At 49.3% G+C, this 27,922-nt stretch overlaps 2 protein-coding genes across 14 annotated transcripts in view; both read left to right on the forward strand.

Moving 5' to 3' along the window:
- chd5 (chromodomain helicase DNA binding protein 5) overlaps positions 1-15,303 on the forward strand; it is a 28,524-nt gene extending 13,221 nt beyond the window's left edge. The window contains exons 15-40 of one of the 8 annotated variants that reach the window (XM_035520464.2): positions 19-219; positions 307-444; positions 651-772; positions 948-1,121; positions 1,427-1,568; positions 2,052-2,183; positions 2,704-2,821; positions 2,918-3,042; positions 3,212-3,449; positions 3,957-4,129; positions 4,676-4,850; positions 6,956-7,042; positions 7,188-7,276; positions 7,659-7,792; positions 7,887-8,031; positions 8,864-9,023; positions 9,483-9,592; positions 9,684-9,885; positions 9,963-10,052; positions 10,256-10,465; positions 10,604-10,712; positions 10,970-11,102; positions 11,395-11,590; positions 11,681-11,844; positions 12,320-12,446; positions 12,730-15,303. In XM_035520464.2, the coding sequence (XP_035376357.2) occupies positions 19-219; positions 307-444; positions 651-772; positions 948-1,121; positions 1,427-1,568; positions 2,052-2,183; positions 2,704-2,821; positions 2,918-3,042; positions 3,212-3,449; positions 3,957-4,129; positions 4,676-4,850; positions 6,956-7,042; positions 7,188-7,276; positions 7,659-7,792; positions 7,887-8,031; positions 8,864-9,023; positions 9,483-9,592; positions 9,684-9,885; positions 9,963-10,052; positions 10,256-10,465; positions 10,604-10,712; positions 10,970-11,102; positions 11,395-11,590; positions 11,681-11,844; positions 12,320-12,446; positions 12,730-12,857 (3,822 nt within the window). In that variant the 3' untranslated portion in view covers positions 12,858-15,303. The remainder of the gene's footprint in view (positions 1-18; positions 220-306; positions 445-650; positions 773-947; positions 1,122-1,426; positions 1,569-2,051; positions 2,184-2,703; positions 2,822-2,917; positions 3,043-3,211; positions 3,450-3,956; positions 4,130-4,675; positions 4,851-6,955; positions 7,043-7,187; positions 7,277-7,658; positions 7,793-7,886; positions 8,032-8,863; positions 9,024-9,482; positions 9,593-9,683; positions 9,886-9,962; positions 10,053-10,255; positions 10,466-10,603; positions 10,713-10,969; positions 11,103-11,394; positions 11,591-11,680; positions 11,845-12,319; positions 12,447-12,729) is intronic. The other 7 variants (XM_035520468.2, XM_035520465.2, XM_035520466.2 and 4 more) reach the window with 7 other exon arrangements.
- Positions 15,304-16,148: 845 nt separating this feature from the next.
- Positions 16,149-27,922, forward strand: part of arhgef10la (Rho guanine nucleotide exchange factor (GEF) 10-like a) — an 83,321-nt gene continuing 71,547 nt past the window's right edge. The window contains exons 1-7 of one of the 6 annotated variants that reach the window (XM_081705815.1): positions 16,149-16,391; positions 16,922-17,056; positions 18,259-18,468; positions 18,611-18,668; positions 21,716-21,999; positions 23,907-23,934; positions 26,650-26,789. In XM_081705815.1, coding sequence (XP_081561941.1) covers positions 21,720-21,999; positions 23,907-23,934; positions 26,650-26,789 — 448 coding nt within the window. In that variant the 5' untranslated portion in view covers positions 16,149-16,391; positions 16,922-17,056; positions 18,259-18,468; positions 18,611-18,668; positions 21,716-21,719. Of the gene's footprint in view, positions 16,392-16,921; positions 17,057-18,258; positions 18,469-18,610; positions 18,669-20,669; positions 20,777-21,715; positions 22,000-23,906; positions 23,935-26,649; positions 26,790-27,922 lie in introns of all 6 variants that reach the window. The other 5 variants (XM_081705814.1, XM_081705812.1, XM_081705813.1 and 2 more) reach the window with 5 other exon arrangements.

A 27,922-nucleotide genomic window follows, 5' to 3' on the forward strand; every position in this document is an offset into this window, starting at 1 on the left:
AGCTCTCTCTGCCCCCAGGGTCATTCCAAGGGCCCGTTCCTGGTCAGCGCTCCTCTGTCCACCATCATCAATTGGGAGAGGGAGTTCGAGATGTGGGCGCCCGACTTCTACGTGGTCACCTACACTGGAGACAAGGAGAGTCGTGGTGTGATACGGGAGAACGAGTTCACCTTCGAGGACAGCGCCGTCAAGCCTGGACGCAAGGTCTTCCGCATGAAGGTAGGCGGCCTTCTTTACCGGAGGCCACACCCGCCTGCTGCCCGTGTGCGCGTCAGTCCGCCTTACGCGGTTGTTCCACCTACGCAGAAAGACACGCCGGTGAAGTTCCACGTGCTGCTGACCTCCTACGAGCTGATCACCATCGACCAGGCCATTCTGGGGTCCATAAGCTGGGCGTGTTTGGTGGTAGACGAAGCCCACAGGCTCAAAAACAATCAGTCTAAGGTACAGGACTGATACGATTTCTTTACTCTTTAATAAAGGTACAGTTTTTTATTAAATAAACCGATAGTGTTATTTACATTGTATTTACACAGTTTTAGCGCTGTGTGGTGAAGCAGCAGTAGTGTGAATTCTGTGGTCTGCGGGTCCTCCAGATAAGAGAACATCAGTGCATGGGTTTCTACTGATCGCGTACCATCTCTTCTCAGTTTTTCCGGATCCTGAACGGCTATAAGATCTATTACAAACTGCTCCTGACCGGCACCCCCCTCCAGAACAACCTCGAGGAGTTATTCCACCTACTTAACTTCCTCACGCCGGAGCGCTTCAAGTAAGAGAAAGTGATTCACACGCTGATTCACAGCAAATGGACACCCCCCCACACCCCCACCTCCCCGGGAAAAACCAGAGCGATGCAGCTCCTGTTTCGGGGAGCGCAGGGCTTTCGTAGACGGGCCGGCGTGCGCCGAGTCATCCCTCCGCGTCTCTCCCCCCCCACCATGCAGTAACCTGGATGGCTTCCTCGAGGAGTTTGCAGACATCTCGAAGGAGGACCAGATCAAGAAGCTACACGACCTGCTGGGCCCGCACATGCTGCGACGGCTAAAAGCCGACGTCTTCAAGAACATGCCCGCCAAGACGGAGCTGATCGTGCGGGTGGAGCTGAGTCCCATGCAGAAGTGAGTCCGCCTCGCCCCCGCGCGCTCCTCCGCAGTGCCGCTTTTAAACGCGACATTTTTAGGTCTCTCTAGAGGTGAACAAATGTCGAGGTGCTTGTTGTCGTAGTGCTCCGATAACATTTTATAAAAAGAACCGCGAGTCTGTGTGACCTACTTGCGTGGAAAGTTTTTACGTCATAAAACGCAAGGTTTGGCGCCAGGCTTGACCTCTCCCCTAAAAAACTCCCCCCACACGCGCGCGCGCGCACACACACACACACACACACACACACACACCGCCCCCACCACCCTGCATCTCTCCGCAGGAAGTACTACAAGTTCATCCTGACACGGAACTTTGAGGCGCTGAATTCCAAGGGCGGAGGAAACCAGGTTTCTCTTCTCAACATCATGATGGACCTGAAGAAGTGCTGCAATCACCCTTACCTGTTCCCCGTGGCTGCTGTGGTGAGTGTGTGTGTGTGTGTGTGTGTGTGTTTGGGGGGGTGTACAGAGGAGGTTAAGGAGGTGGGATGGATGAATGCAGGTGCATTGCCCTCAATTTGCACCTGAGCGGAAAGAATCCTTTCTAGAGAATTTTTAGCTTGTGATGAATCTGAATTGCAAAGCACGTGTTTAAAGCTCCTTTAACCACACGTCTGAAGCACACTGTTTTAAAGCATGCGTTCAAAATGGATAGTGCCATTTTTCACCCTGTGTAAACATATACAGCTATATACAGACATGCACATCAAAAACACACGTCACCGACAGCTTAACGTCCGTCTGTCAAGAACCAGAGACCTTCTGACATGCCTCTTTTTAAAATCACTGTATTCCGCAGTGATTCCGTGAATCTTTCCTGTCGGATCTTTGTAATAAGCTTTGCAGCTCTTTACAGACATGGGAGTGAGGTGTGCGTGCCCCCCCGCCGGGCCGATCTGTTTACAGGAAGCCCCGGTGTCGCCCAACGGCTCCTACGACGGCAACCTGCTGGTGAAGTCCTCCGGCAAGCTCACGCTGCTCCAGAAGATGCTAAAGAAGCTGAAAGACGAAGGGCACAGAGTCCTCATTTTCTCGCAGGTCATTAACCAGCTCGCGACTAACAATAAAGTGTTTACGTCAGCCCATCCTCCACACGCACGCCTCTTATTTGGAGTAGAAGATTAATTACCGAGCTGGGCTCAGATTGGAAACCAGAACGGAGCACATTCGTCTTTCTAAATGCATGTTGACAAATTAAAAGCCCCTGCATATATATATATATATATAATGTATTTATCTATGTATATATATGTCCCCACCTCAATGTTTTACCCGCACCCCCGACGAGTTTTCAGTGAGCTGCACGTGCGCGTTCCTCCGAGGGAGGCGACGGCGTTTTAAAACAGCAGCGTCACGTTTGACTCTCACGTCTTTCCCTTCTGCATAAATCCGCAGACCGATGGCAGCGGTGTTCTGTCGCTCTCTGTCGCCGCTGTTCTCTTCTCCTGCTACCGTACGCGTTCTCGTCAGCGGACCCTTTAGCGTGCCGGCTGCCCCTCGCGACAGGGCTGTTAGTGGCCGTGCCGGCGTGCTAAACGGGTGCTCCCTGCTGTTTCAGATGACCAAGATGCTGGACCTGTTGGAGGACTTTCTGGAGTACGAAGGCTACAAATACGAGCGCATCGACGGCGGCATCACGGGGGGGCTGCGACAGGAAGCCATCGATCGCTTCAATGGTGAGATCGGAACATGGGCAACTCCACTAGGGGGCGGTGTTCGGCTCATTAGCTCATTAACACGTTAATGGCGGTTGGCTGTTTGTGTGCAAAAAGCTCCGGGGGCCCAGCAGTTCTGCTTCCTGCTGTCTACGCGTGCGGGGGGCTTGGGAATCAACCTGGCAACTGCCGATACGGTTATCATCTATGACTCCGACTGGAACCCACATAATGACATTCAGGTGCATACAACCATAACATACGCGTGCATACGCACACACACACACACGATTTGTGAAATGTGAAATACATATCAGAGAATCTGCCATATCTTGCCCCTCATCTCTGATGTCTCTCTCCATCATCCCCCACCCCTTATCTGGCTCCGCCCCCCTGCCCCGCCCACACCAGGCCTTCAGCCGAGCGCATCGCATCGGGCAGAACAAGAAGGTGATGATCTATCGCTTCGTGACGCGGGCGTCCGTGGAGGAGCGCATCACGCAGGTGGCCAAGCGTAAGATGATGCTCACCCACCTGGTGGTGCGTCCAGGCCTGGGCTCCAAGACGGGCTCCATGTCCAAGCAGGAGCTGGACGACATCCTGAAATTCGGCACGGAGGAGCTCTTCAAAGACGACGTAGAAGCCATCGGTGTGTCCCTGTCCTGCGTGCGCCCCTTTTGCACGTCGTCCCTCGGGTTCGGCGCATCGCTGCTAATCCAGTCGGCGATATTGTCCATCGCCGTAGCGATACTGCAAAGTCTGCCCGACGCGGATCGTTCCGGAGTGCTCTGGCCGTTCTCGGGCGTTCCAGATGAGTGTTCTGGACAAGAGCATCTGCTATACGCCGTAAACGTAAATGTGCTCTGTGCGTGCTTTTGTGACTCATGTCTTCAATATGATCCGACCAACGATACAGGCTGATCCCGGGTAATGGGTTTTATTAGAATACGCAGGGTAAGGCATATTGCCGTAGCAACGTCTAGCAATACAGTCCCAGTACGGTCATTTTACCCTCGTCAACAGCTCCGCCACGCCTGTACGTATAGTCCCGGTGCGTCCCACCGGGTTCGGCCCGGGTTACGTCAAAATGCGCCCCCCCCCCCCCCCCCCCCGAGCCCCGCCGGCGTCCGTCCTGACCGGTGTGTCCCTCCTCCAGGAGACAGCAAGGACGGTGAGGAGGGCAGCGTGATCCACTACGACGATGACGCCATTTCCAAGCTGCTGGACCGTAGCCAGGACGCCACGGAGGACACAGAGATCCAGAACATGAACGAGTACCTCAGCTCCTTTAAGGTGGCGCAGTACGTGGTGCGTGAGGAAGATGGTGAGGTGAGCAGCCACACTGCCCTGCTCTCCTTCAGGTCCTGGGGTTTCGCGGATCAGGGGAAGAAAGGGGCCAATTAATTGAATTTGAATGAATTTGAGTGAACACAAAGAAAGTTTAAAAACTGGACTGCTTTGCAAACGTCTAATGGCACCCAAGAAAGCATTTACGCAAATCGGGACTTAGTTTTTAAATGCTTGCACAAAAAAAAATAGTGGTCCCATGGTACATTTTATAAAGTTTCTTCTGTCTGTTCTGTCGGTCCCACTGACCCCACACAGGTTCTGTCGTACTGAAGGTAGCGTTCTGTCCTGCCCAGTCTATGGGTGCGCAGTGTATTTAAAGTATTGTTCTACCGATCCGAAAAGATTGGTAGTTGTCAAATAATTCCGGCTATGTTGCTAATTTTTAACAGTTTCATTATAGTATTTGTTTATTTTTGTTTTGTACACACGTATTGCTCAGATAATTAGCTTAGAATGTCATGCATGTTTTTGATCCCAGTAACTTCCTGTGTGGTTGGGCTCTGGCCCCGCCCCTTGCTCCTGCAGGAAGAGGTGCAGAGGGAGATCATTAAGCAGGAGGAGAACGTGGACCCAGACTACTGGGAGAAGCTGCTGCGCCACCACTACGAGCAGCAGCAGGAGGACCTGGCCCGCAACCTGGGCAAGGGAAAGAGGATCCGCAAGCAGGTCAACTACAACGACACGTCGCAGGAGGACCAGGGTACACATGCACAGACACGCACCTAGATACGCACGCACAGACACGCACCTGGATACGCACGCACAGACACGCACCTGGATACACACGCACAGACACGCGCCTGGATACACACGCACAGACACGCACCTGGATACACACGCACAGACACGCACCTGGATACACACGCACAGACATGTGCGCACATATACACACGCGCCTGGATACACACGCACAGACACGCGCGCACGCGTCTGGATACACACGCACCTGGATACACACACACGCGGATACACATGTACGCACCTGGATACACACGTACGCACACGGATAGGCACGCATGCACGCACACGGATACACGCGCACAGACACGCACGCGGATACACACGCACAGACACGCACCTGGATACACACGCACAGACACGCACCTGGATACACACGCACAGACACGCACCTGGATACACACGCACAGACATGTGCGCACATATACACACGCGCCTGGATACACACGCACAGACACGCGCGCACGCGTCTGGATACACACGCACCTGGATACACACACACGCGGATACACATGTACGCACCTGGATACACACGTACGCACACGGATAGGCACGCATGCACGCACACGGATACACGCGCACAGACACGCACGCGGATACACACGCACAGACACGCACCTGGATACACACGCACAGACACGCGCGCACATATACATACGTACGCGTCTGGATACACACGCACCTGGATACACACACGCACGCACGCGGATACACACGTACGCACCTGGATACACACGTATGCACATGGATAGGCACGCATGCACGCACGCGGATACACGCGCACAGACACGCACGCGGATACACACACACAGACGCACGCGGATACACACACACGTACGCACGCGGATACACACACTCGTACGCACCTGGATACACACACACACGTACGCACGCGGATACACACGCACGCACGCGGATACACACGCACGCGGATACACGCACGCGGATACACGCACACGGATACGCACGCACGCACGTGGATACGCACGCACGCACACGGATTCACACGCACGCATGCACACGGATACACAGATACATAGACACGCGCGCACATATACGTACGCACCTGGATACACATGCACGTACACGGATACACGCACGCACGCGGATACACACGCACGCACAAGGGTACACACGCACGCACAAGGGTACACACGCACGCACATGGATACACACGCACGCACATGGATACACACGCGGATACGCACGCACGCACGCGGATACGCACGCACGCGGATACACAGATACACACGCGGATACGCACGCACACGGATTCGCACGCACGCACATGGATACACACGCACGCACGCGGATACACACACGGATACACAGATACACTCGCACGCATGCGGATACGCACGCACGCGGATACGCACGCACGCGGATATGCACGCACGCAGATACAAACATGCACGCACGCGGATACGCACGCGGATACACACAAACACGCATGCGGATAAACACATACACGCATGCGGATACACACAAACACGCATGCGGATACACACAAACACGCATGCGGATACACACAAACACGCACGCGGATACACACGCACGCGGATACACACACGCACGCGGATACACATGCATGCACACAAAAACACGCACACACGCACGCGCACACACACACAATCTGCAAACATTCACATGCCCACAAACATGCACACACACCTGCAGCAATACAGACACTCATGAACAACCACACACATGCGCACACACACACACACAGCCTTTGTTTATAGCCACAAAGCATGGTGGAAAGCAATCATGATGCTTCCTGCAGTACTGTCTGTGTCTATGTGTGTGTTTGTCTGTGTCTGTCTGTCTGTGTTTGCATGTGTGTGTCTGTGCTTGTGTGCATGTGTGTGTGTGTGCATGCGTGTGTGCATGTGTGTGTGTGTGTGTGTGCTTGTCTTTGCGTGTGTGTTTGTGGGCGGGCGAGCGGCGGGTGGGTGTGTGCACGCGTGTTTGTGCGTGGTTGTGGGTGCGTGTGTGTGTGTGTATGTATGTGTGTGTGTGTGTGTGTGTGTGTGTGTGCGCGCCGTCTCCTTATGGTCCGGGGCTCAGAGTGGCAAGATGACCTTTCAGACAATCAGTCCGAGTACTCAGTGGGGTCCGAGGATGAGGATGAAGATTTCGAGGAGAGACCTGAAGGTAGGCACCACCTCCTTACCACCCGCAACCCTACCATCTCCCTCACCCACCCAACCCCACCCACTCGTGCTGGCTCGGCATCTCTGATGGTTTCCATAAGCTCTTTGCAGGATCCTCCGTTCTGACCGAGCGTCTGTTTCACCAGGAGGGCGCCGGCAGTCTCGCAGACAGCTGAAGAGTGACCGGGATAAACCGCTCCCACCACTGCTGGCCAGAGTAGGGGGCAACATTGAGGTGGGCATCTCATCCTCGTCTGCAACGCTAGTAGTTTCCAAACAGCGAGATTCGGAAAACAGTCATATGCATTTCAAGAGAATCTTATAACCAATGAGCTGAGTCGTTTCTTCGCAGTACTCTGGCTAAAAGTTATTCACAAGGCTTTTTGTGTGTGTGTGTGTGTGTGTGTGTGTGTGTGTGTGTGTGTGTGTATGAATGCGTGTGTGTGAGTGTGTGTGTGTGTGTGTGTGTGTGTGTGTATGAATGCGTGTGTGTGTGTGTGTGTGTGTGTATGAATGCGTGTGTGTGTGTGTGTGTGTGTATGAATGCGTGTGTGTGTGTGTGTGTGCGTGTGCGTGTGCGTGCGTGCCTGCGTGTGTGGGGCCTGGTGCTGACCCAGGTACTTGGCTTTAACGCACGGCAGAGGAAGGCCTTCCTGAATGCCATCATGCGATGGGGCATGCCCCCGCAGGACGCGTTCAACTCCCACTGGCTCGTCAGGGACCTCAAAGGCAAAAGCGAGAAAGAGTTCAGGTACGCCGCAATGCCCGGTCCAGCCGTTTAGTTTACCTGGCATCGCTAGCTAGCGGTGTGTGTATGTGTGTGTGCGCGTGCGCGTGTCTCTCAGGGCGTACGTATCCCTGTTCATGCGGCACCTGTGTGAACCCGGAGCGGACGGGGCTGAGACGTTTGCAGACGGCGTGCCGAGGGAGGGGCTGTCCCGACAGCACGTCCTCACCAGGATTGGGGTCATGTCTCTGGTTCGGAAAAAGGTACGGCACCCAGGGCGTTTTGGGAAAGCCTCCGAGTGACGAGGGCACTAGAGCCACGTACGAAGAATTGTAAGGGCCCTACTAAATTCACGGGGGAAAAAAATTATTAATTTTATGGACCTTGTTTCTCAAAAATGGCAGACTTCACAGATATTAGAAGTCAATCGGCACATTTCAGAGCATTTTAAAATATATAATTTATTAAATAAACACTTAACTACAGAGCTAGGGTGGAAGCTTAGCCTCACCAGGCTAGCTTGCCATGCTAATCTAATAGCTTACCTTACTCGCTGCGTGGGACAGTGTTGTGCATCATTCTCTGTCCCTGAGGTAAAAATACTTGTTGGCGTTTTAACACTGTTGCCCCTAGATAGGTATAAGCATGATAACAATGCTGGAGCCTCGAACAACTTCCAAAACATAACAGACACATTTGTTTCCAATTCCAGCTAAAGGAGTTGGTCAAAATCGGGAACGTCACTGTTTACGGATTTAAATTCAGAAATCAGGAAAACTCGAAAATGCATAACCTTAAGTTACGACTTTTAGGAAAGAAAGGGTGTGATGGTCTCTCTTGACTCTCTAGAAAAAAGTGACAAGCTCTGGCAGACTAGCTTAAGGGACATAGCTGATCTTTTTCCCCCAGTTTTCCTGCATTTCACAAAAAATCGGATATTTCATGGGAAAAGGCCAATTTCATAGTCCATGATGCAATTATGACGGCCATGAATTTGGTAGGGCCCTAGAGATAAGATAATAGCATATCTGCTACAACTGCATTCAAGTGTTCAATTTGACAAAGCAATGTGTGTGTGTGTGTGTGTGTGTGTAGGTGCAGGAGTTTGAGCATGTGAATGGGAAATACAGCACTCCAGATCTGATTCCTGCTGGCTTAGAACTAAAGAAACTCACTGAAAGTCTGTCATCAGACCCAAACACCCCTGTTCTAGCCAGTCCTGCCCCTACACAGCCGAGCACACCTGTTCCTTCAGGTGAGTAGAGGTCTGTGTGAGTGGTGCACCCATTCCGTCAGGTGAGTGCCGGTGTGTGTGTGAGTGTGTGTCTGTGGGGGTGTGTGTGAGTGTGTGTGTGAGTGTGTGTGTGTCTGTGGGGGTGTGTGTGAGTGTGAGTGTGAGTGTGTCTGTGTGTGTGTGTGTGTGTGTGTGTGTGTGTGTGTGTGTGTGTGTGTGAGTGTGTGTGTGTGTGTGTGAGTGTGAGTGTGTGGGGGGGGGTGTGTGTGTGTGAGTGTGTGTGTGTCTGTGGGGGTGTGTGTGAGTGTGAGTGTGTCTGGGGGGGGTGGTGAGTGTGTGTGTGTCTGTGGGGGTGTGTGAGTGTGTGTGTGAGTGTGAGTGTGTCTGTGGGGGGGGGGGGGGGTGTGTGTGTGAGTGTGTGTGAGAGAGAGGGACTGGCCACAGGAACCAATGACTGGGAACCAGTGATTTTTTTTAAAGCAGTGTCCGACTGGAGTTTGTGTCTGACAGACAAGACTGACTGTGGTCCTGGTCCCCAAGAAGACAAAGAGACTGCTGACCAGGACGGCGCCAAAGCAGTGGATTCCGAGGTGACGTGATTGCAAAAACCTCCCACAAGCCCCTAGGTGTGTTTCTTCCTTCGGGTACTTTTTTTCTGAAAGGCCTTCTCTCTGCCCTTAGCCTTCCAAAGAGTCAGAGCCCTCCCCCACGCCGGAGACGACCAATGAGAGTGAAGAACCAAAGAGAGCCAGCTCTGAGGAGAAGTCCAGCGAGGAAAGCGAGAAAAAAGACAACCCGCCCTCCCAGTTGGAGCCGTCGTCCAATCAAACCCAGCCATCATCCAAAAAGACGGAACAGCCCGCCAATCAGATGACGCCGACAGGTGCGAGCACGGTTCATTTCACCTTTCATATTAGCTGATAGAAAAACAGTGGGACACCAAATTCTGCTGCTTTGTAGGGGAGCAAAATAAAGATCCAGAGAACTCGCCTGAGAAAACAGAGAATGACTCTGCTCCTCCGAAAGGAGAAGACAAAGAGCAAAAACCAGGTGAGAGTAAGACTCACTAGTGTGTATAAAGGGATCGAGAGGAACAGTGAGTGTCCTGTGAAGCTGGACTTATGGTCCAAATTAAAGCCGGCGCGAGTTGTTCCGGAATCAACCGTACAATCTAAAGCTCATTATCGCGTTATTTCTGGTACCGCAGACGCCCGTAAGCCATAATGAAACCAGGCGTTAATGTTACTCTGCAGTCGTCACGTTCGGGGCTGCTGACCTCTTGGACGCCCCGCGCGTGTTGATTTCTGCAGCGGCCACCCGCGAGGCGCAGTGCGAGGACCCTGCGGAGTCTCAGCTGAACGGAGAGAAGGAGGCCAGGGACGAGGTGGACGAGAGCGCCAAGGACGACAGGAGCACCAGCAAGGCGCGCTTTATGTTCAACATCGCCGATGGGGGCTTCACGGGTGAGCCGAGCGACGCCCTAACATTCCCCCACCCCACCCGCCAGCGACGCGGGACGTGCCGCCTCAAAAACGCGCGCACGGGACGCCAGGAGAATGACACAGTGGTGTGTGTGTGTGTGTGTGTGTGTGTGTTCACAGAACTACACACTCTGTGGCAGAACGAAGAGCGGGTGGCCCTGTCATCTGGAAAGATGTACGACATCTGGCACCGTCGCCATGACTACTGGTTGCTGGCTGGCATAGTAACGTATCCTGCTCTAACGCCCCCATCACGGTTTCCGCTGCCTTTGAACTCCTGCCGCGGAGCTTCTGGCAGACGCCCCCCCCCAGACACTGGGCTGTCTGCGTTTTGTCACACGCCGTGACAGGAGCGAACCAGAGCGAATCAGAGAAAAGGAGGCGGGATGACGGTCAGACAGACGGGCAGGCTGCTGTCAGGGGGTTCCCCTCTCCTCGCTCCCCCGTTAGCCACGTTTGGCCCCTTGACCTGCTGCGTGCCTCCAGACACGGCTACGCGCGCTGGCAGGACATCCAGAATGACCCGCGCTACGCCATCCTCAATGAGCCCTTCAAAACGGAGATGAATAAAGGGAACTACTTGGAGATGAAGAACAAGTTCCTCGCTCGCCGTTTCAAAGTGCATCACTCTGCTTAGAATTATATACAGGATTTTCTTATTTATTATTACATATTTTATGTCGTGAAATTATTCACTTACATTACATGCATTTTCCCATTCTTAAATTATTCTATGCGTTTGTATGTTAGTAATTCATAATTATATGCATGTTGTAATGAATGAGGTTCTTCCCAATCGTATGCATGTTTGGTATTGATGCGTTTGGCTTGCCTCACTCTGTGTGCGTGCGTGCGTGCGTGCGTGTGTGTGTGTGTGTGTGTGTGTGTGTGTGTGTGTGTGTGTGTCGTAGCTGCTGGAGCAGGCGCTGGTGATCGAGGAGCAGTTACGCAGGGCAGCCTACCTGAACATGAGCCAGGACGCCAGCCACCCAGCTATGGCCCTGCACAGCCGCTTCGCCGAGGTGGAGTGCCTGGCTGAGTCACACCAGCACCTGTCCAAAGAGTCGCTCGCCGGGAACAAGCCCGCCAACGCCGTCCTGCACAAAGGTTTGCCGCTGCGCCACCCCCTACGACGCCCCCTCCCCACGCCTCTGGCCACCTCTGGCTGACGCGGTGCCGCGCCGGGTGTCGTTGCAGTGCTGAACCAGCTGGAGGAGCTGTTGAGCGACATGAAGGCCGACGTGACGAGGCTGCCGTCCATGCTGTCTCGCATCCCACCCGTCTCCGCCCGCCTGCAGATGTCCGAGAGGAGCATCCTCAGTCGTCTCACCAGCCGGGGCAACGAGCTGCCCCCCCAGCAGGTCTGCGTCTGTGCCGTCGGCCCTCCCTCGCCCGCGCTTTCAGCTTACTGCCACCCTGCAGAGCCCCAGGCTGCATTTCCATATAAAGGCGTCAACACCATGGAGCTGAGATTTTGCTAGCAAACCTGGTTGGTTGCGGACACTTTCTTGTAGCACACTGAGGTTTCCTGTAGAATTCATCTCACATTTGCAGATTCCAGGACCGGTCGCAGCTACAGCGTCCCGTCACATAGTGCACACAGTTATGACTTTAGTACTACGAGCTGTAGGCAGCTTTAGCACGGATACGTTAATCTAATTCCCTCGCTGTGTGGGTTGTCATTATTTTCAAGTTAACAGCAGCTCCAGTAGTACGTAGAGGCCTAGTTACTTCCCTCTTTGTCTCTGTCTTGTCTCTCTCTCTCTCTCTCTCTCTCTCTCTCTCTCTCTCTCTCTCTCTCTCTCTCTCTCTCTCTCTCTCTCTCTGTGGCTGTAGTCTTTTCCCCAGGGCTCATTCGCCTGTTCTCAGATGTACAGTAACAGTTTTGGAGGGGGTTTCAGAGGCCCTGGCGGCACACCCATGGTGAACTACAGCCAGATGCCCCTCGGCCCGTACATCAGCGGTGAGCAGTACCTGCTACTACCTCGCTTCGCACGAGAAAATCATAGGCCCGTGTCTATAGCTCTACTCTCTGGGCCCCGGTTCGCACCGTAACTCTCCCATGGCAACGGGCCCGCGTTTGTAGCTTAACAGAATGCTTTAAACTTGTTACATCGATAATGGCGCGGCGCCAGCGTGGCAAACCCGACGTTCTCCTCTCAGCTTTAAGCCGAGTTCCGGCCTTCGTCTTCCTCCCAGCGCGGATGCCGGCTTGACTGCGTGTCTGTCTCTGGCTCTCCTCGCAGTTTCCTCCAACGGTCCGCCGCCACCCAACAGCCACCTGGACAAGAAGCCGTGCGACGCTCTGAGAGACGCGTCTCCCCCCGACCTGAAATCCGGCAAGCCCACCGACGTCATCTGCATCGAAGACTAACCCTGACCGCCGGCCTCCACCCCGTTCAGGGACGAACGGGCGCCGTTTTGGGTGCGCCCTGTCCTGCAGATGACTAGCTACCATACAGATATAAACTCACCGTATCCATTGCACTTTCGTCTCGCGTACGCGCCGGTTAAGTTTGTTCGGTAGGCACCTGCTTTCTCGCTTTACTCCTGTGATTATGAAACGGTCTGTCAGCCGAGAGGACCGAGCACTGGCTGCCGGCTTCCCCAACCCACCCCACAACCTCCTCTCCCCCCCCGTGTCATGCTTATGGAGGACGATCTTCTGCTCCCATGTCTCCTGTTTTGTTGAAAACTCTCTGGCCTCTGCTTGACCCAGGCTTTGGGGTCTGGCGCAGCCTCACCCTGACTATCTCCTGCACTAGTATCCACTTCTGTTTGGATGTAACGTACAATCTTCCCCTCTTGCACCTCGAACACATTCTTTTGCCACTGCTTGAATGTGGTGTGCCACTGCTGCCCCCTAGAGGTTCTTTTTCTGTAGTGCATCCCGAAGAAGAGAAATACGGACTTGCAGTGCCACAGTGGTGAAAAGCATATGAGAGAAGAGTAGACACCCGAACGCTTTAGCTACGGATTCATGTGATATCTTTTGTTTGGAATGCACTGTATAGTGAATTAAAGGCATTTGCTTAGCTAAGCACTGGAAGAATGGGTGTAAACACATGCTGCGTGCACTAAGAAACACAGTGTTCTGTATCATGAAAGTTATTTAGCCATATCCTGGAATTACTGATCCGTTATATACGGTCCTTGTCAGGTTTTTTGTTTTTATTGTTCTGTTTTGCTTAACAATATAAATGGAACTTTGCTTGATGGACATAAGTAAATATGAGATCATAAACAAGTATCCTAACAGCCACCAACTACAGATAGATGTAGTTTGAATTGTCTGTGAAACACTTTCTTTAATATCTGAATGTTGATAATCAAGCACGGCGTATGATCCAAGGTGTTTATCTCTCCGACGGCCTCTTTGCAGACGGTATTGGGGGTCCGTGGCGTTATAGGAGGCTGAGGGTGTGTTATAGAGCAGAAACCAAGTGTTCTCCTTGTTTCTTCATTGTTGATTATACAGAAAGAGTGAATGTGCCGACTCCTGGCATCTGATTTAAGCTGGGAGCGTCTGAATTTACGGAGATAGCGTGTGCTGTGTATTCCTCCGTAAGGGGGACATTTCTGGGTTTTTTTTTTATTTTCCCATGATAGCATTACTTTTATTCTCATTTTGAATGTATCATCGCGATCTTTGGGCTGAAACTCGGAAGAGGCGCTTTCTCCAAAGACCAGAGTGGCGTTCTTTGACCGTTGGACTCCTTTCCGGACCTGAAAATCTGGAACAGTATGTTTTGCTTATTATATATAGTGCATTTTCCCCTGTATGTCAGTGTGTGAAGGATATTAACAGTCTGTAGCTGTGGGCCACTGGATCTGTGAACAGACCTGCTTTTGCTACCATTACCAGTACGCAAGCGGAAAAGGTTGGGTCTAATTTTAAAATAATCTACTACGTGTTTTTAATCTGTAACTTCCCGATCATTTCAGTGGGTCTCCAGGCACGCTGACGTACAGCCAGGTGAAACCTAATTTAATTACTGATGTCCTCTGCACCTTCTGGTTCTAGTATTTGGTATTCAGCCATTGTGTGGCTTTCTTTCTCTAATGGAGGTTAAACTGTTTGTCTGGGTTTTTTTCTGTTGTGTCTTTTGCATCCCGCCACCAGTGTAAGTGGTTGCTAACATGCTAAACTTGATCATCGCACAAAGTGTAGTTGAGTACTTGAATGGTGTTCATATGTGTAGACAATGAATGTGGGCGGGGCAGGGGAGGGGCCATGGAGGGTAGTGGGAGGGGCGAGGGCTCATAGTTCAGTATTCATACACACAAAACCTCAGATTTTACACATCGCATCACGTAAGGAAAGACAGCCTCAAACCATTAAATAACGATAAATCCAAACTTTGCAGGATGCTCATGAAGATGACTGTATGTATTTGACGAACTGGGCTTCGGTTTCTATTAAATAATCATCATTTTTTTTCCTCTTTAAATGTAGTGCAGATATTGACATTGCGCTCTGGTTAAAATGCAATCAAACTGAAGCTAATATGAATGTACTGAATATAAAACAAAGCTTCAGTCTAATACCACTGGTGTACACTAGGCTTCAAAAGCTACCAAAAGGCTGAAGTGGTTCGCGGTGCCGCTGCTGCCGTGAGTCCCCAGCATGCACTCGCGCGCCTCCGTGCTTCGCTTTGGTCTAGCGAGGGCTCGCTACGAGCTAGAGCATAAATCTAACCAGTGTTGCTGTCTTGTTTAAGATAACGGAATGAACAGGAGAGAGGTGAATTGTCATCATTTTACTTTGTACTGAGTGTAATTTGTTTAATGTGTTTTAATAAATTCTCTCCGATAAGAAAGCCCTGTTCGTCCCCATGTACTGGGCCGCTGTGAAGTTTATTAACTAACGACGTCGGTTTCTTGATGGATTTTGAATTTACAGGTGGACCCACAGAGAAAGGCTTGAGCCATAAGAGCGAACCTCGGGAGTCATTACGAGCTTTTACTGTTGTGTCCTGAATCAATAGATGCCCTCTCTTGGAAGATGTCACATACAGATTTTGTCAAATTTTATGCTCTTTTGCTGAATGTACCAAATCTACACTCTTGCGGTTCGTTCCATGTTGCTTGTGTCTTGCGTCAGGGCAGGTCAGGGACCACAGAGTAAAAGCACACAGAAGCCTGCTACCCATGGCTCTAGCAATAAGTGAAAGTTGTAAAACTGCAACACCGATACTTTTAAAATCACAATAATGGAAAATCCATATTACCAAATTTACCTACTGAACTGCTGGTCTGAAATCAGTTGTATTTTATACTGCCCTTAAAGCTGAATTGCAGTCTATGGAGATGGGCATAACAGTCCATTTTTTAGTCACTCAGGTAAGTAATTCTGCTTATTTCCCTGCCTCATACGCTTGCCAAACAAACCCCCCCCCCTTCTCTCTCTCTCTCTCTCTCTCTCTCTCTCTCTCTCTCTCTCTCTCTCCCTCTCTCCCCCTGCTGCCTTGTTCTGTATTCCTTTTAGCCCCTGTACTCCCCGCCCCCACACTCTGTTGTTATTGGACAAAAGCCCTTCCTGCAGCTTTGCTATTGGTTGAACCCAGCAGAAGGCTGTTGCTTCAGCCCAGTGGGAATGTTAAGTGTTTAGCAGCAGGCGAGGGAGGCAATTCACTCCGCCTGCGAGTGTGACGCACGGGGGAGGAGCCAGGGACTGGTGTGTGGCGCGGCAGGGAGTTCGGGGGGCTGTGGGAAAGTAAACAGCTCGTGCTCACTTTCGCAGGAGTGCGGCGGTAGGTGCAGGATGAGCGCGTGCGTTCTGGGAGACCGGCGGTTCCGTAGCAGGAAGTCCACGAGAGGTTGGAGCTAAAGTCTCTCTTGGGGAGGGGGGGGGGGTGTGTGTGTGTGCAGAAGCCTTTCATCTGGAAATACCACTGGAGATAGGAAGGTGAGCTTTGCTCTGTCCTGTGACTTTCCCCCCCCCACACACACACACATACACACACACACACGCGCGCTCTTATAGTCTGCCTCTCTTTGCATGGCCTGCTTGCAACAAAAGGGTACCATGAAAAGGGTTCTTGGAAGGAGCAGGAGATGAAGGGGGGGGTAGAGAGAGGGGAGGAGAGGTTTTGTGCTCCTCACTGGCCCAGAGTAAAGGAATCTGGGTGTTTTATATATATATAAAATGTGTGTGTCTTTGTATATTAAATGTGCAGATGGAGCTGAGCTGATGTTGCTTGGGCATCGGTATACGTGTGGACACCCTGCTCTGTGACTCTAGTCTGCCTCTCCTAACCCTGCTGCTTTTCATCAAGTTTTCCTAAAGAATTGCACCGACATAAACATACTCCGACATAAAAAGCACTGTTCAATCCCCCCTACTTCTCTCCTGTTAACATCCTGCGTCATTAGCAGTCTGTGCATGTCTGGGGTAGAGATCCGTTACAAACGTGGCCTGTCGGTCCTTTCCTTGAGCCCCCAGCACCCCACCCTGGCCACGGGCTACTCCTGGGCAAGTCCACTCCTGCGGAAGAAGAACAAGCGGTTGTGGCTACGGAAAGAAGTCCAAGATCCCAGATCAGTTTTAGAGATTCTCCTGTAGCGGTTAAGGTTAGGATTTTGGATACAGTAATGTGGCCTGGACTTGGGACATAAGGGTCAGCTCTGCGTGTAAGAGTGCGTAACAACCTGGCTGTGATCAGGGGAGCCTCCTGTGAAACTTGATATTGGATATTTTTTGGAGCTTGCATTGTTAGTGTGACAGCTATGGGTCATCCTGCAGCTCAACATGTAGGGTGTCTTGACAAATTGTTTTAAATGGGCTGTTCTTTCAACCTGTCTAGCTACCTCAGGTTTCGGATAAGGCAGAAACAGGTTCGTGACCCAGATATGCACCTCTTTTTGAACCTGTCATAAAGTGGTTTTGTGTTTCAACCAGCTGGGTGAGAGTAATTATCCTTCAGACACTATCGAGCAGACATTTCTATAGCAGGAGGCTATATCTGTGGCTACTAGTGATCGAGTCACGATCCAGATTGATGTCTCACCTTTAACCTTTAACCTAAATTCTGGTCGTATGTTTAGTGCATCTCAGGTCAGTGCTGAGTCAAATGCAGCCTGAGCACACAGGAATAAGGTACGAGAGACGAGAAGGTAAGATCAGTTGCGTGTGACGTACCTGCCAGTACTGGTGGTGCTTTTGTTGTTCTTACTGAGCTGCATTCATTCGTGCTGGTTATAACTGCACAAGAGGACATTTTCTCATACTTTTACACTTAACCTGCCTAAGTACAGGAAAGGAGGTGGCCAGTGTTTTCACTGATGCAGCTGTTATTCACCAGGTTTTGTAAAACAGACTAAGGCACAGCCTACCTGTAGATACAGGACTTTGGCATGCAGTGTCTCACCATGGCTATGGAAGACTTGCCTTAGTAAACCATCTGTCCATGTGTGAGCAGAGTAACATCGGCACTGAGACAGCACAGCTTGCCTGAATCTCTCTCTGTGTGTGTGTGTGTGTGTGTGTGTGTGTGTGTGTGTGTGTGTGTGAGAGAGAGAGAGAGTGAGTAAGTGAGTGTGTGCACGTATGTGCATATATCACTGTTTCTATGGAGTCACAGTTTCACAGTACTCTACCCGCTGTGTAATCCGAACCCATACGTCTGCTTTCTTTTCCGGTTGCATAAAATAGTCAACATTTATTAAGCAGGCCTTTATAAGTGTTAAAAAATGTTATCGGTTTAGCAGGGCCATAAACTGGGTGAGTCTGGGTCATGTGTGTGTTTGTGTCGTGTGTGCTGTGTTTATCTCAGGGTGATGGAAGCAGGCACTGATATCGCGGAAAGGATGAGTATTGCACTTCTCACCTCTACCACATGGAGTTGGACTGCAGTTGCTGTATATCTCTGCACTTCCTGCTAATATAATCAGACAAGCCTCTCGGGTCCAGCCCCTTCCTTCAAACCCCGCCCCTCCCTCCATAGACACGCCTACTCTTCTCGATGCCCTGCTGTGCTAAAATGGTTCGTTGATGATTACAGAACCCAGGACATGCTGTTATTCCATAACTATCAGTATGAGAAGACATTTTAGCCAAAATGTTCTTAAAATAAATCTTCTACAGCTATTTAAAATATTCAGTTCATGATCATTTTTGTTTTCAAGAAGGTTCCGCTTGAAACGAGGTCTCCATTAGCATTAGCATTTCACCATCATAATGAAGGCAAGTGGCATTGAAACTTTCATAATTTATTCGTTTTGTCATTTATTATGGTTGACCCCCCCCCACAGATCCTCTCAGCAGAACATAAGGAATTCTCTGTAAGTGGGTCTATCCCCCCCCAGACATTCCTGTGCCGTAACACCCCCCCCCCACAGTTGCAGGCCTTCACTGTTTCCCATCGCTACGTCGTGTTCACGCAGTGTGCACACTGTAGTGGCTCTTCGTATTGTATGGGGGATGTGGGTCTTTACCATATTTCCGCATCAGACCCCCCCACGCAGCAAAACAAAACAGAGACTGTGTGCTCTGGTACAGCCAATAGGCCACAGCTATAATCCCTCCGAGAGTCGTTGCTCAAAGCAATGCCGATGAACGCTGGTTTATTTTTATAGGTATACTTTACTTTATTCACCATTATCAGGTATGCCTTTTACCATGTTGACGACCTTGAAATGTTTATTGACCTTGAGTAGTCTATGTCTGGCCCTTGGAATAAATACAGGTGAACTATATGCCCGTGTTCGCACTAATGTCTGGAAGTTCAGCCAATTACACACGGGTACAGGCAAAGAATCGATGTGATACTGCATTCGCAATGTAAACTAGTTGGTATTTAAACGGCCAACACAGTACATTTGATCCACTGTCCACTGCTAAACACACGTCCCACATTACATGCCTCTGACCTGTGGTCTAATGGTCAGCCTGGCATTTCCAGTGACGAATGCTGAAACAATGCCTTGTGAACGTGTCCCAAGATTTTGTTCACAAGAGCGCCATTGTGTGTGGCCATGTGTGGAGTGGGCAGCTGGGATTGACTGTGTTTGTGGTCCGCTGTACTGGTCACACTGGGCCAGTAGCCTTGGCAAAGAGCCACACAGAAAGAGCTACTGAGCAAGGGCATGACGGCCAGGCCCATTGCATTATGGGTTGGAACTCCACCACACACGTATTACTGGCTTTGTTTACAAGAGGTCTGCTCTAGAAATAAAATTACAAGCTGGATTTGGTAGAATGTTTGTTGTATTATGTTTGCACTGATTTGTATAATGAGTATTATAGCTACTCTCCAAGACCTACTTCAGTAATTACTGTATAATGAGTCTTAACCTTAATAGCTAAATAGTGAGTGTAGACTTTAAGAAGTTGAAACGTGTCAGCCATTTTTCTGTTTTTAGATGTGGATGAATTGAAAACAAGTAAAACTTACATGGCTTGCTGATATCAGTCATGTATTTTTCAAAGAATGCTTGGTTAAGTTAGCTTGACTGCTCTTCAAACCCATTACGTGGGTGTCCATTGAATCCCACAGGAACATGTAATGTTCATGGGGACGTGGCCGGTTTAGGACTTTCACTGCACAGGGCATTCCCCCACAGGGTTTTCTAATGCACATCCAACAAAGAAAGCTTTGTTAGGAACAGTGGTATAAAGACGACTCGACAAACATCATCTTAAACTAAAAGAATGTTTGTCTGATCAATAAACTGACTATCTGATCAGTTCCAGTTTGAGAGAACTTCCTGCTTCTGTTTGTGTCCTCGGCTATAAATTCCACGTTCTGCCTGTGGTACCTCCCCTGATCATAGCCGTGAGGTCAGCCCCCAAGGGGCCGGGGGAGATTAGAACTAGCGCAGCCAAGAATGTTCTGGCAAAGGAAATAGTTGAGTGTTAATTAAAATAAGAAGCAGATGTATAAATAAGTTCCTTTCAGAGTCCTACAGACATGCAAACTCTGACCTGGCCGGATTATCTCTCTCCTTTCACAGTGGCATGGATATAACAAGGAGTAATATGAAGAATGTTGTACAGGGATGCGCGTTTTACTGCTTTGATTTCGTACAGAATAAAAATGCATAGCTTCACTGCGCTTCTTAAATTGAACAACAGTTAGAAAACAATCTTGAGTTCCTCCTGATTCCTTCTGGGAGGTAAAATACACGTTAAAGAGCCGTTCAACAGTTTGGCAATTTCTAAGTGCTCATTACCTCTCTGTGCAAGTAAGAAAAACAGCATCAATTAGGAAATCAAGACAACCCATCATCAGAACATCTTGTTCTCCAGCGCTTCAGACCAGCGGATCCCAGCCCAGTTCCTGCGGAACCCAGGTCAGGTCACATTGTCCCTTTGTTTCTGCTTCCAGCACCCATTTAGCCAGTGCAATGAAAAAACAGTTTGTCTTGAGGAGGTCAAAGTGTTCCACCGCTGTAGAATAGACATCTGCTGCCAACAGGAGCTGTGACCAATCATCACCTGAATTGCAGATAATGCACTTGCTTTATCCAATCAGAATGCAGCCACATATACTGGGGTTTTTTGTTTTTGGAGAGCTAAAGACCTGCTCTTCCTCATTCCTCACCCTCACTATTGCGTCGTAGGTTTTATGCACCATTAGCACATCAAGTTTACCAAGCTGCTACTAATACACAGTTAACTAATACAGGACTGTACTGGACAGACAGTCGCTAATTCCTGTTAATGGTAGCTAGTGATGTCTTTGACTGTAAGAAAACAGACGGAAATGTTTTATTTCCTTAGTCATATCTTCTTTGCAGCTGTGCGTCAGATTATGGTGGGATGGCCCCCGCTGACTTTTTTTGCTGTGTTTACAGACGGTGTTAGAAGAAAGAAAATGACTTTTTCCCTTTCTTCAAACGTGATGCCCCCAAAATGTACATTTCTTTGTCGCAAAGAACCAGTGTATCGCTACATGATTATTTTAAGGAAAGTAGACGTTGATAAAACAATAATTGAAAGATAAAAAATAAACAGAATTAACTGCATTCCATTCCAGGGCTGTTCACAAAATAACCTGCCAGGGAGTGTTGTCTCTTGGAAGGAAAGAGGACGCCTCCAATGCCAACAAGTCACGGTTTATACCCAGCCATGACTAGATTTTAGACGATTCTGATTTGCCGCTAGCCACAAATAGCAGTGGCTTCATGATTTATCAGACCTTTCTCCAGCTGGTGCAGTCAGGCAGCACTGAGATGGAGAGAGTGAAACACAGGTGGTGTGTAACTTTCACCTTCTTTTGGTTCTGCTAGGTCTATGTCTGTACCGCCGTCCCCCCGGCAACCGGGAGGGGATGTAAAGGATGCGGAAACAGAGGAAGAGGAGCAAGGGGAGAAGTTTGAGTTTGAGGACAGCGAGGAAGACGAGAGCACGCCGCCGTTGCACGCTGCCGGATCATCGCCTGAGACCGCTCTGCCCGAGGCCGCTCCGCCCATGACTGCTTCACACGTATCTGCTCCAGCCGAGGCCGCTTCACACCTGGACACAGACAGTGACCCTCAGAAGAACATAAAACAACACGCAACTGCACTTACAGGTTTGATTGTTAACAAAAAAAACAGAGCAAAAGTTGAAAATCTTGATTAACAGCTGTGAAAAGATTTTGGCTAGTGGAGATACAGGCTGAACTAGGGTTCATTAAAACCTTTTCTAAGGAGATTTGGTCTTGATTGTGGGTAGAGGATTAGACGATTAGTGATTGACATGCCTCAGTACCCGGCCACCTCTGACCCTGTTACGCAACACTAGCGTGAATAAGACTTATTTCCACTTAGATATGACCCTCTACCAACGCGAGTTTATATCCCTAACACAAACAACACGACAGAGTTTCTGTGGTCAGTTTCCTTTTAGACTGCAATGGAGTAATTAAAGGTTAAATAAGTCAAGATGAAGAGGACTGAAATGACAGTTAAATAACATAAACAGCATTTCTGCATTACACTATATAGCCAACGGTATTCACCCACCCATCCAAGGCACCGTATTCAGGTGCTGCAATCACTTCCATGGCCACAGGTGTATAAATCCAAGCGCCTAGGCCTGCAGACTGCTTCTACTAACATTTGTAAAAGAATGGGTCACTCTCAGGAGCTCAGTGAACTCCTGCGGGGTACCGTGATAGGATGCCACCTGTGCAACCAGGCCAGTCGTGAAATTTCCCCTTTACTAAATATTCCCCTGTCAAATGTCAGTGGAATTATAACGAAATAGAAGCGATTGGGAATGACAGCAGCGAGGCACACAGTGCGCAGAGGTTGCCAACTTTGAATCGCTACAGACCGCCAAACTTCATGTGGCCTTCAGATTAGCTCAGGAACAGTGCGTAGAGCTACTTGGAATGGCTTTTAATGGCTGAGCAGCTGCATCCAAGCGTTCCGTCACCAAGCTGTGCAAAGTGTTGGATGCAGTGGGGTAACGCACGCCGCAACTGGATACTAGCGCAGTGGAGACGTGATCTCTGGAGTGACGAATCACGCTTCTCCGTCTGGCAATGCGAGGCACGAGTCTGTGTTTGCCGGTTGCCAGGAGAATGGAAGTGTAAAGTTTGATGGAGGGGGATTACGGTGTGGGGTTGTTTTTCAGGAGTTGGGCTCGGCCCCTTAGTTCCAGTGAAAGGAACCAAGAGATTTTGGACAATTTCATGCTCCCAACTTTGTGGGAACAGTTTGGGGATGGCCCCTTCCTGTTCCAACAGGACCAGTGCACAAAGCAAGGTCCGTAAAGACGTAGATAAGCGAGTTTGGTGTGGAAAAACTTGACTGGCCTGCACAGAGTCCTGACCTCAACCCGACAGAACACCTTCGGGATGAATTAGAGCAGAGTCTGCGAGCCAACATCAGTGTCTGACCTCACAAATGCACTTCTGGTCCAAAATTCCCATAAACACACTGCTGAACCTTGGGGAAAGCCTTCCTAGAAGAGTTGAAGCTGTTATAGCTGCAAAGGGTGGACCAACATCATATTATACCCCGTGGGTTAAGATTGGGATGTCACTCAAGTTCATATGCATGCGAAGGCAGATGAGCGAATATTTTTGGCAATATAGCGTATTTTTAAGGAATCCTGCTTCCTTTCAGCAGTGGTTAAAGTTCATATGAACCATTGCAGATGAGAAGGTGGAATAAGGATATCATGCAAGTCATTCCTTTGTGTGATGGACACATCAGCCTTTGTCAATATTTAATATAAGCAAAGAGGAGAAAAGCTGGTTCATCTAACACAGACACCGCGATAACGAAAGCAAAAAAGTTAAAACAGTGTGATTTTCACTTCGAGTGCTTTAGGATTAATATTGGACATGGAAGGGTGTTTTCAAAGCTTGTCTTTCTGTACACATTCTAGGATGTCCTACATATCAGTATGATCAAACTTTGGATGTGAGATATAATTGCAAAACAAATCAGGACTGCATTTAATCTATTTTTTTTCTTCCATTTTTAGGTGTGACATCCTATGATGGCACAAAACAGTAAGTAGTCAGACGTCTAAACCTATTTTCATCTAAACCAACAGAACCTCCAAAACCTAGTTGTTATAATAATGTACTTTTGTGCCTTAGCTCGCTGTCTACTAGCGCCCTCTGCTGGCTATTGTGAAGTTAACACTCACTCAGATCTCTGTGCGCCAAACCTCAGACTAAACCCTCAGGTGTTCCCGGGCTTCCCACGCACCACTGATGGTTCTCCGTTAATCAAACGATGGACCTGTTTCTGACCACAGCACACAGCTCTCCACTGAACTAGATTCCTGTCTACAGCGGCTAGGCTTGTCCACAAGGGATGAGTGTATGACTGTAACAGGCTCCATCTTCAACCCTGCCCACAGATGGTGGGACCTTCTTATGCAGTGGGGTGGTGCTGATATTTGTCCGTCAGGGCGCCCTGGAGTTCTCGCTGCCAGAAAGTCCGATAGTTTGTGGCATCTTCCGGAAAGGTGAAGATTGGTGTTCGGCAAAGATGCTTCCCCTTCCTATCATATTTCGCCAAGACCTAGTGATGATCTGCAGATCAAGATATACCCCTCGTCAGCATCATTGGCATCCGCGATAAGTGATAAAACAGCCACTCTCGCAGTCAAAACATCCCCCCTGTCCTGCCAGATGTACCGGCTGTAGACCTTAGTCCCACCAGTGATAACAGATCTCAACACGCGATGATAATTCACATCACTTGCACGGGAAAGCGATATAAATTCTGTGTTCATTAAACATACCACCCCAGATGTACTGTATGTAATTATCACACATCCTAACAGGCATATCCCCCCGATCCTGTAACTTAACTCTTTTTCTTACTCCGTAATATCTTTGTCTGAGGGCAAAGTAGATGCTAACCTTAGCAAATCACATGAAGTCGTCATCTTGCGAGACGGAGGGGAGTTGCTGAGGGCTTTTCTATGCTGTGGAAAAGACCCAGAGCGAGTGGTTTTTAATGAAGATTAAACAGATTAAATTTGAGGTTTCTACCAGGGCATAAATCATCATGAGAACTGTTTTTGAACATTTGTGAGCATCACACATGTAGCTGCTTGAAAAAATAAAATAAAATTTCAGTGCATTACTTGCTGATAGCCTTGCAAACAGAATCACAGTGCAACACTTAAAGGGTTAACGGTCACTGAACCCTGCGATGACCTCACCCACTTGTAGAAGACCACACCTCTGCCAGCTCTCTCGCATTGTCAAAACGATTTTCAGGCTTCATTTGTTCAAAGGGAATTTGTTTTTGGGTGTAAAAAGTCCTTAGTGAAGAGCATTGACTGGAACGGGTGTCGGTTCCAGTACCGGACGGCCTGGAGTGGGTCTCCAGACAACCATGACACAGTAACTTTGTAACGTGTTAGCAAAATGCTCACCAGAGCAAGAAGGAGAAGCAGGTAAACGCCACAAACGCCATCCGCGCATCCCAGCGTCCAAGCTGCGGGAAGATCAGCTGGGGAAGGAGGCGCCTTAGCATGGAACAGTTAGGCAGTGTTGACACGAAAGCAAATTTGCTGTCAGCTGGGGCTTTTTGTTCTTCTCTCTTCTGTAGAGAGAGAGATGCCTATATGTGTTTGTGTGTGTGTGTGTGTAATAGGTCCTCAGGTGTGTATCACTCAAGGCTATCTTATTTGCATTCTTCTGCTGCGCACCTGTTTTTTTTCCCCATTGTAAGTGGGAGCTGTTGGGAATAGCTCTACCAGGCAGCCTTTTAAAATGCCTTTGTATTCCAGGTTTTGATGAATAACAGCTATAAAACCGTGGTTTGCAGTCTGCTACACTTGCTCAGATTGTCCTAATCCGGAACCCTTCTTAGATCGCCCTTATCTAGAACCCTTCTTAGAGTCCCTTTGTCTAGAACCCTTCTTAGATCGCCCTTATCTAGAACCCATGTAAGATCACACATATCTAGAACCCTGGTTAGATTTCCTCTCTGGAATCCACCTTAGATTGCCCTTATCTAGAACCTTTGAAAGATTGCACACATCCAGAACCCCTTCTTAGATTGCCCTTATCTAGAACCCTTCTTGGATTGCTCTTATCTAGAGGCCCCAGTCTGCTGCTTGTGGGGCTCGCCGTCTGCAGTTTCTGCTCTTAACACCTTTTATCACAGCATTTGATGACACATCTGGAACCTAAAGTATAAGAAAGAGGAAGCTTGCATATGAAGTGAAATGTGTTTCATGTGAAGTCATTGCAATGAATTGTCATTGCAGGCTATGAACTCTTGAGCTTTATGCACTCTAGTATTACTGTGTGTGTGTGTGTGTGTGTGTGTAGGTTGGGGATGGGGACATAGGTGGTGGGTTTTTTCCCCTGCATGCTATTTCTGTCATCCAGGGAGGTGAGTGTTTGTGGTCAGTTGGAGGGCTTGCCGGCACAATCTGACTGGATGACTGAATAAACGCAGCAGGTTTTGAGTTGAAGCTTAGCTTGAACACATCTGCCATCACATGAGATCTTCTGTATACAAGGACAGTTAGTTAGTTCTGAAAGATTCGGAAACTCCTTGATGAGCTCTGCCCTGTCTGTCTGGGTTTGACTTGTTGAAAGCCGCAGTGCTGGGGGCATCTCGGGGCAGGACCTTCATCTCTCCTGTACCCTCCTCATCCTTGCCAACCCCATGTAGTCTCTTAATGACCTCAGCACAGAGACTCCCCAGGGGGCCTGCAATAACACCGCTCTGTTTCTGGATGAATGTTCTAGAGATCTGGCTTCCTCTAGCCTGGTGGCCCCTGGATGTGTGGGGGAAGACGTGGGCCCAGCTCCAGGTCTTGGGAAGGCTGTGGGACTGAGGGACCTAGGGCCCACCATGGAAAACCAGGAGGCGGCAGTCAGCACGGGAGGTAGGTGTCCTTTCAGTACAGGTGTTTTGTTGTTATATTTGCTGATGCTGACTTAAGGCTTCGGAATAAAGGTTAGACCACTTCTTGGTTAGACTTCTGGCTTTGGGAGCTGTTTATAGAATGAGCTGATAGGATGTTAAAGAGGAAGTGGCGTGTATGATAACACATGGCACTCCGGAGTTCCTCACCAGCTATTACAGCATCTGTTATAGGCGAAGGAAAGGCTCTATCGCTGCGCTGCTTAAAGGAAGCTGGTGATTTTACAAGGGCCACTCTAATGCCTCGCTGCAAAGTGTTTTCCAGTTGTTAGAGAGAATCCCCCCTCCCCTTTCCATGGAAAAAGCATCATATAGATGAAACGGACCTGCCAATGCAGCGGAATATGAAATTTTGCCACAATAATTTCTGTACTCACTGAAATGGAAACATTGAGTTTTTCTCAAAAGTGGGATTCGTTAATCGACATGTTTGAACGCAGGCCCACAAACACGTAGTGATGGGTACATGTGGTTAATTGGCTTGAGCAAAGTAGGACCTTGGAACTGAATAAGGGAATTAAGGGCTGTGTGTGTGTGTGTGTGTGTGTGTGTGTTTTAGAGAGATAAACACAATGTGGGACCTTCATAAAGGTGTTCATGTGCTGAAACTCATGTGGTAGTATGGAGGTGTAGCATGCAGTGGAACAGACATGGTATGTGCTGAAACGTATGCCGTATGTGCTGGTGCAAATGTATGCACGTAAACGGACATAACGCCTGTGAAGCTGATACAGTATGTGCTTGAGCAGACGGTGTGTGTACTGAAACGGATGCAGCATGCGATGGAAAAACATGCGATTCACAATGAAATGTAGTATGTGTGGAAACAGAATACATGGGCACTGAAACAGACATATTATGCACTGAAATGAGTATAGACTGCACAGAAACAAGGTAGCGTGTACTGATTGTGTAGTATGTACTGAAACAGAACATGTATGTACTGAAATAGAATAAGTATGCAAAGCTTATGGAGAAAAAAGGCAATTGGATTAAGGCAGGTACATCCTGTCTGTTGTGAGAACCGCTCCAACGGCCGTGTACGACGCAGCCACTTCCACTTTTGAAGTCTTGGACGGGTCGGGGTGTAGGAGA

The sequence above is a fragment of the Electrophorus electricus genome, chromosome 22, assembly GCF_041902795.1.
Source record: "Electrophorus electricus isolate QZ-2024a chromosome 22, ASM4190279v1, whole genome shotgun sequence".
In the NCBI taxonomy this organism is placed as follows: Eukaryota; Metazoa; Chordata; class Actinopteri; order Gymnotiformes; family Gymnotidae; genus Electrophorus; species Electrophorus electricus.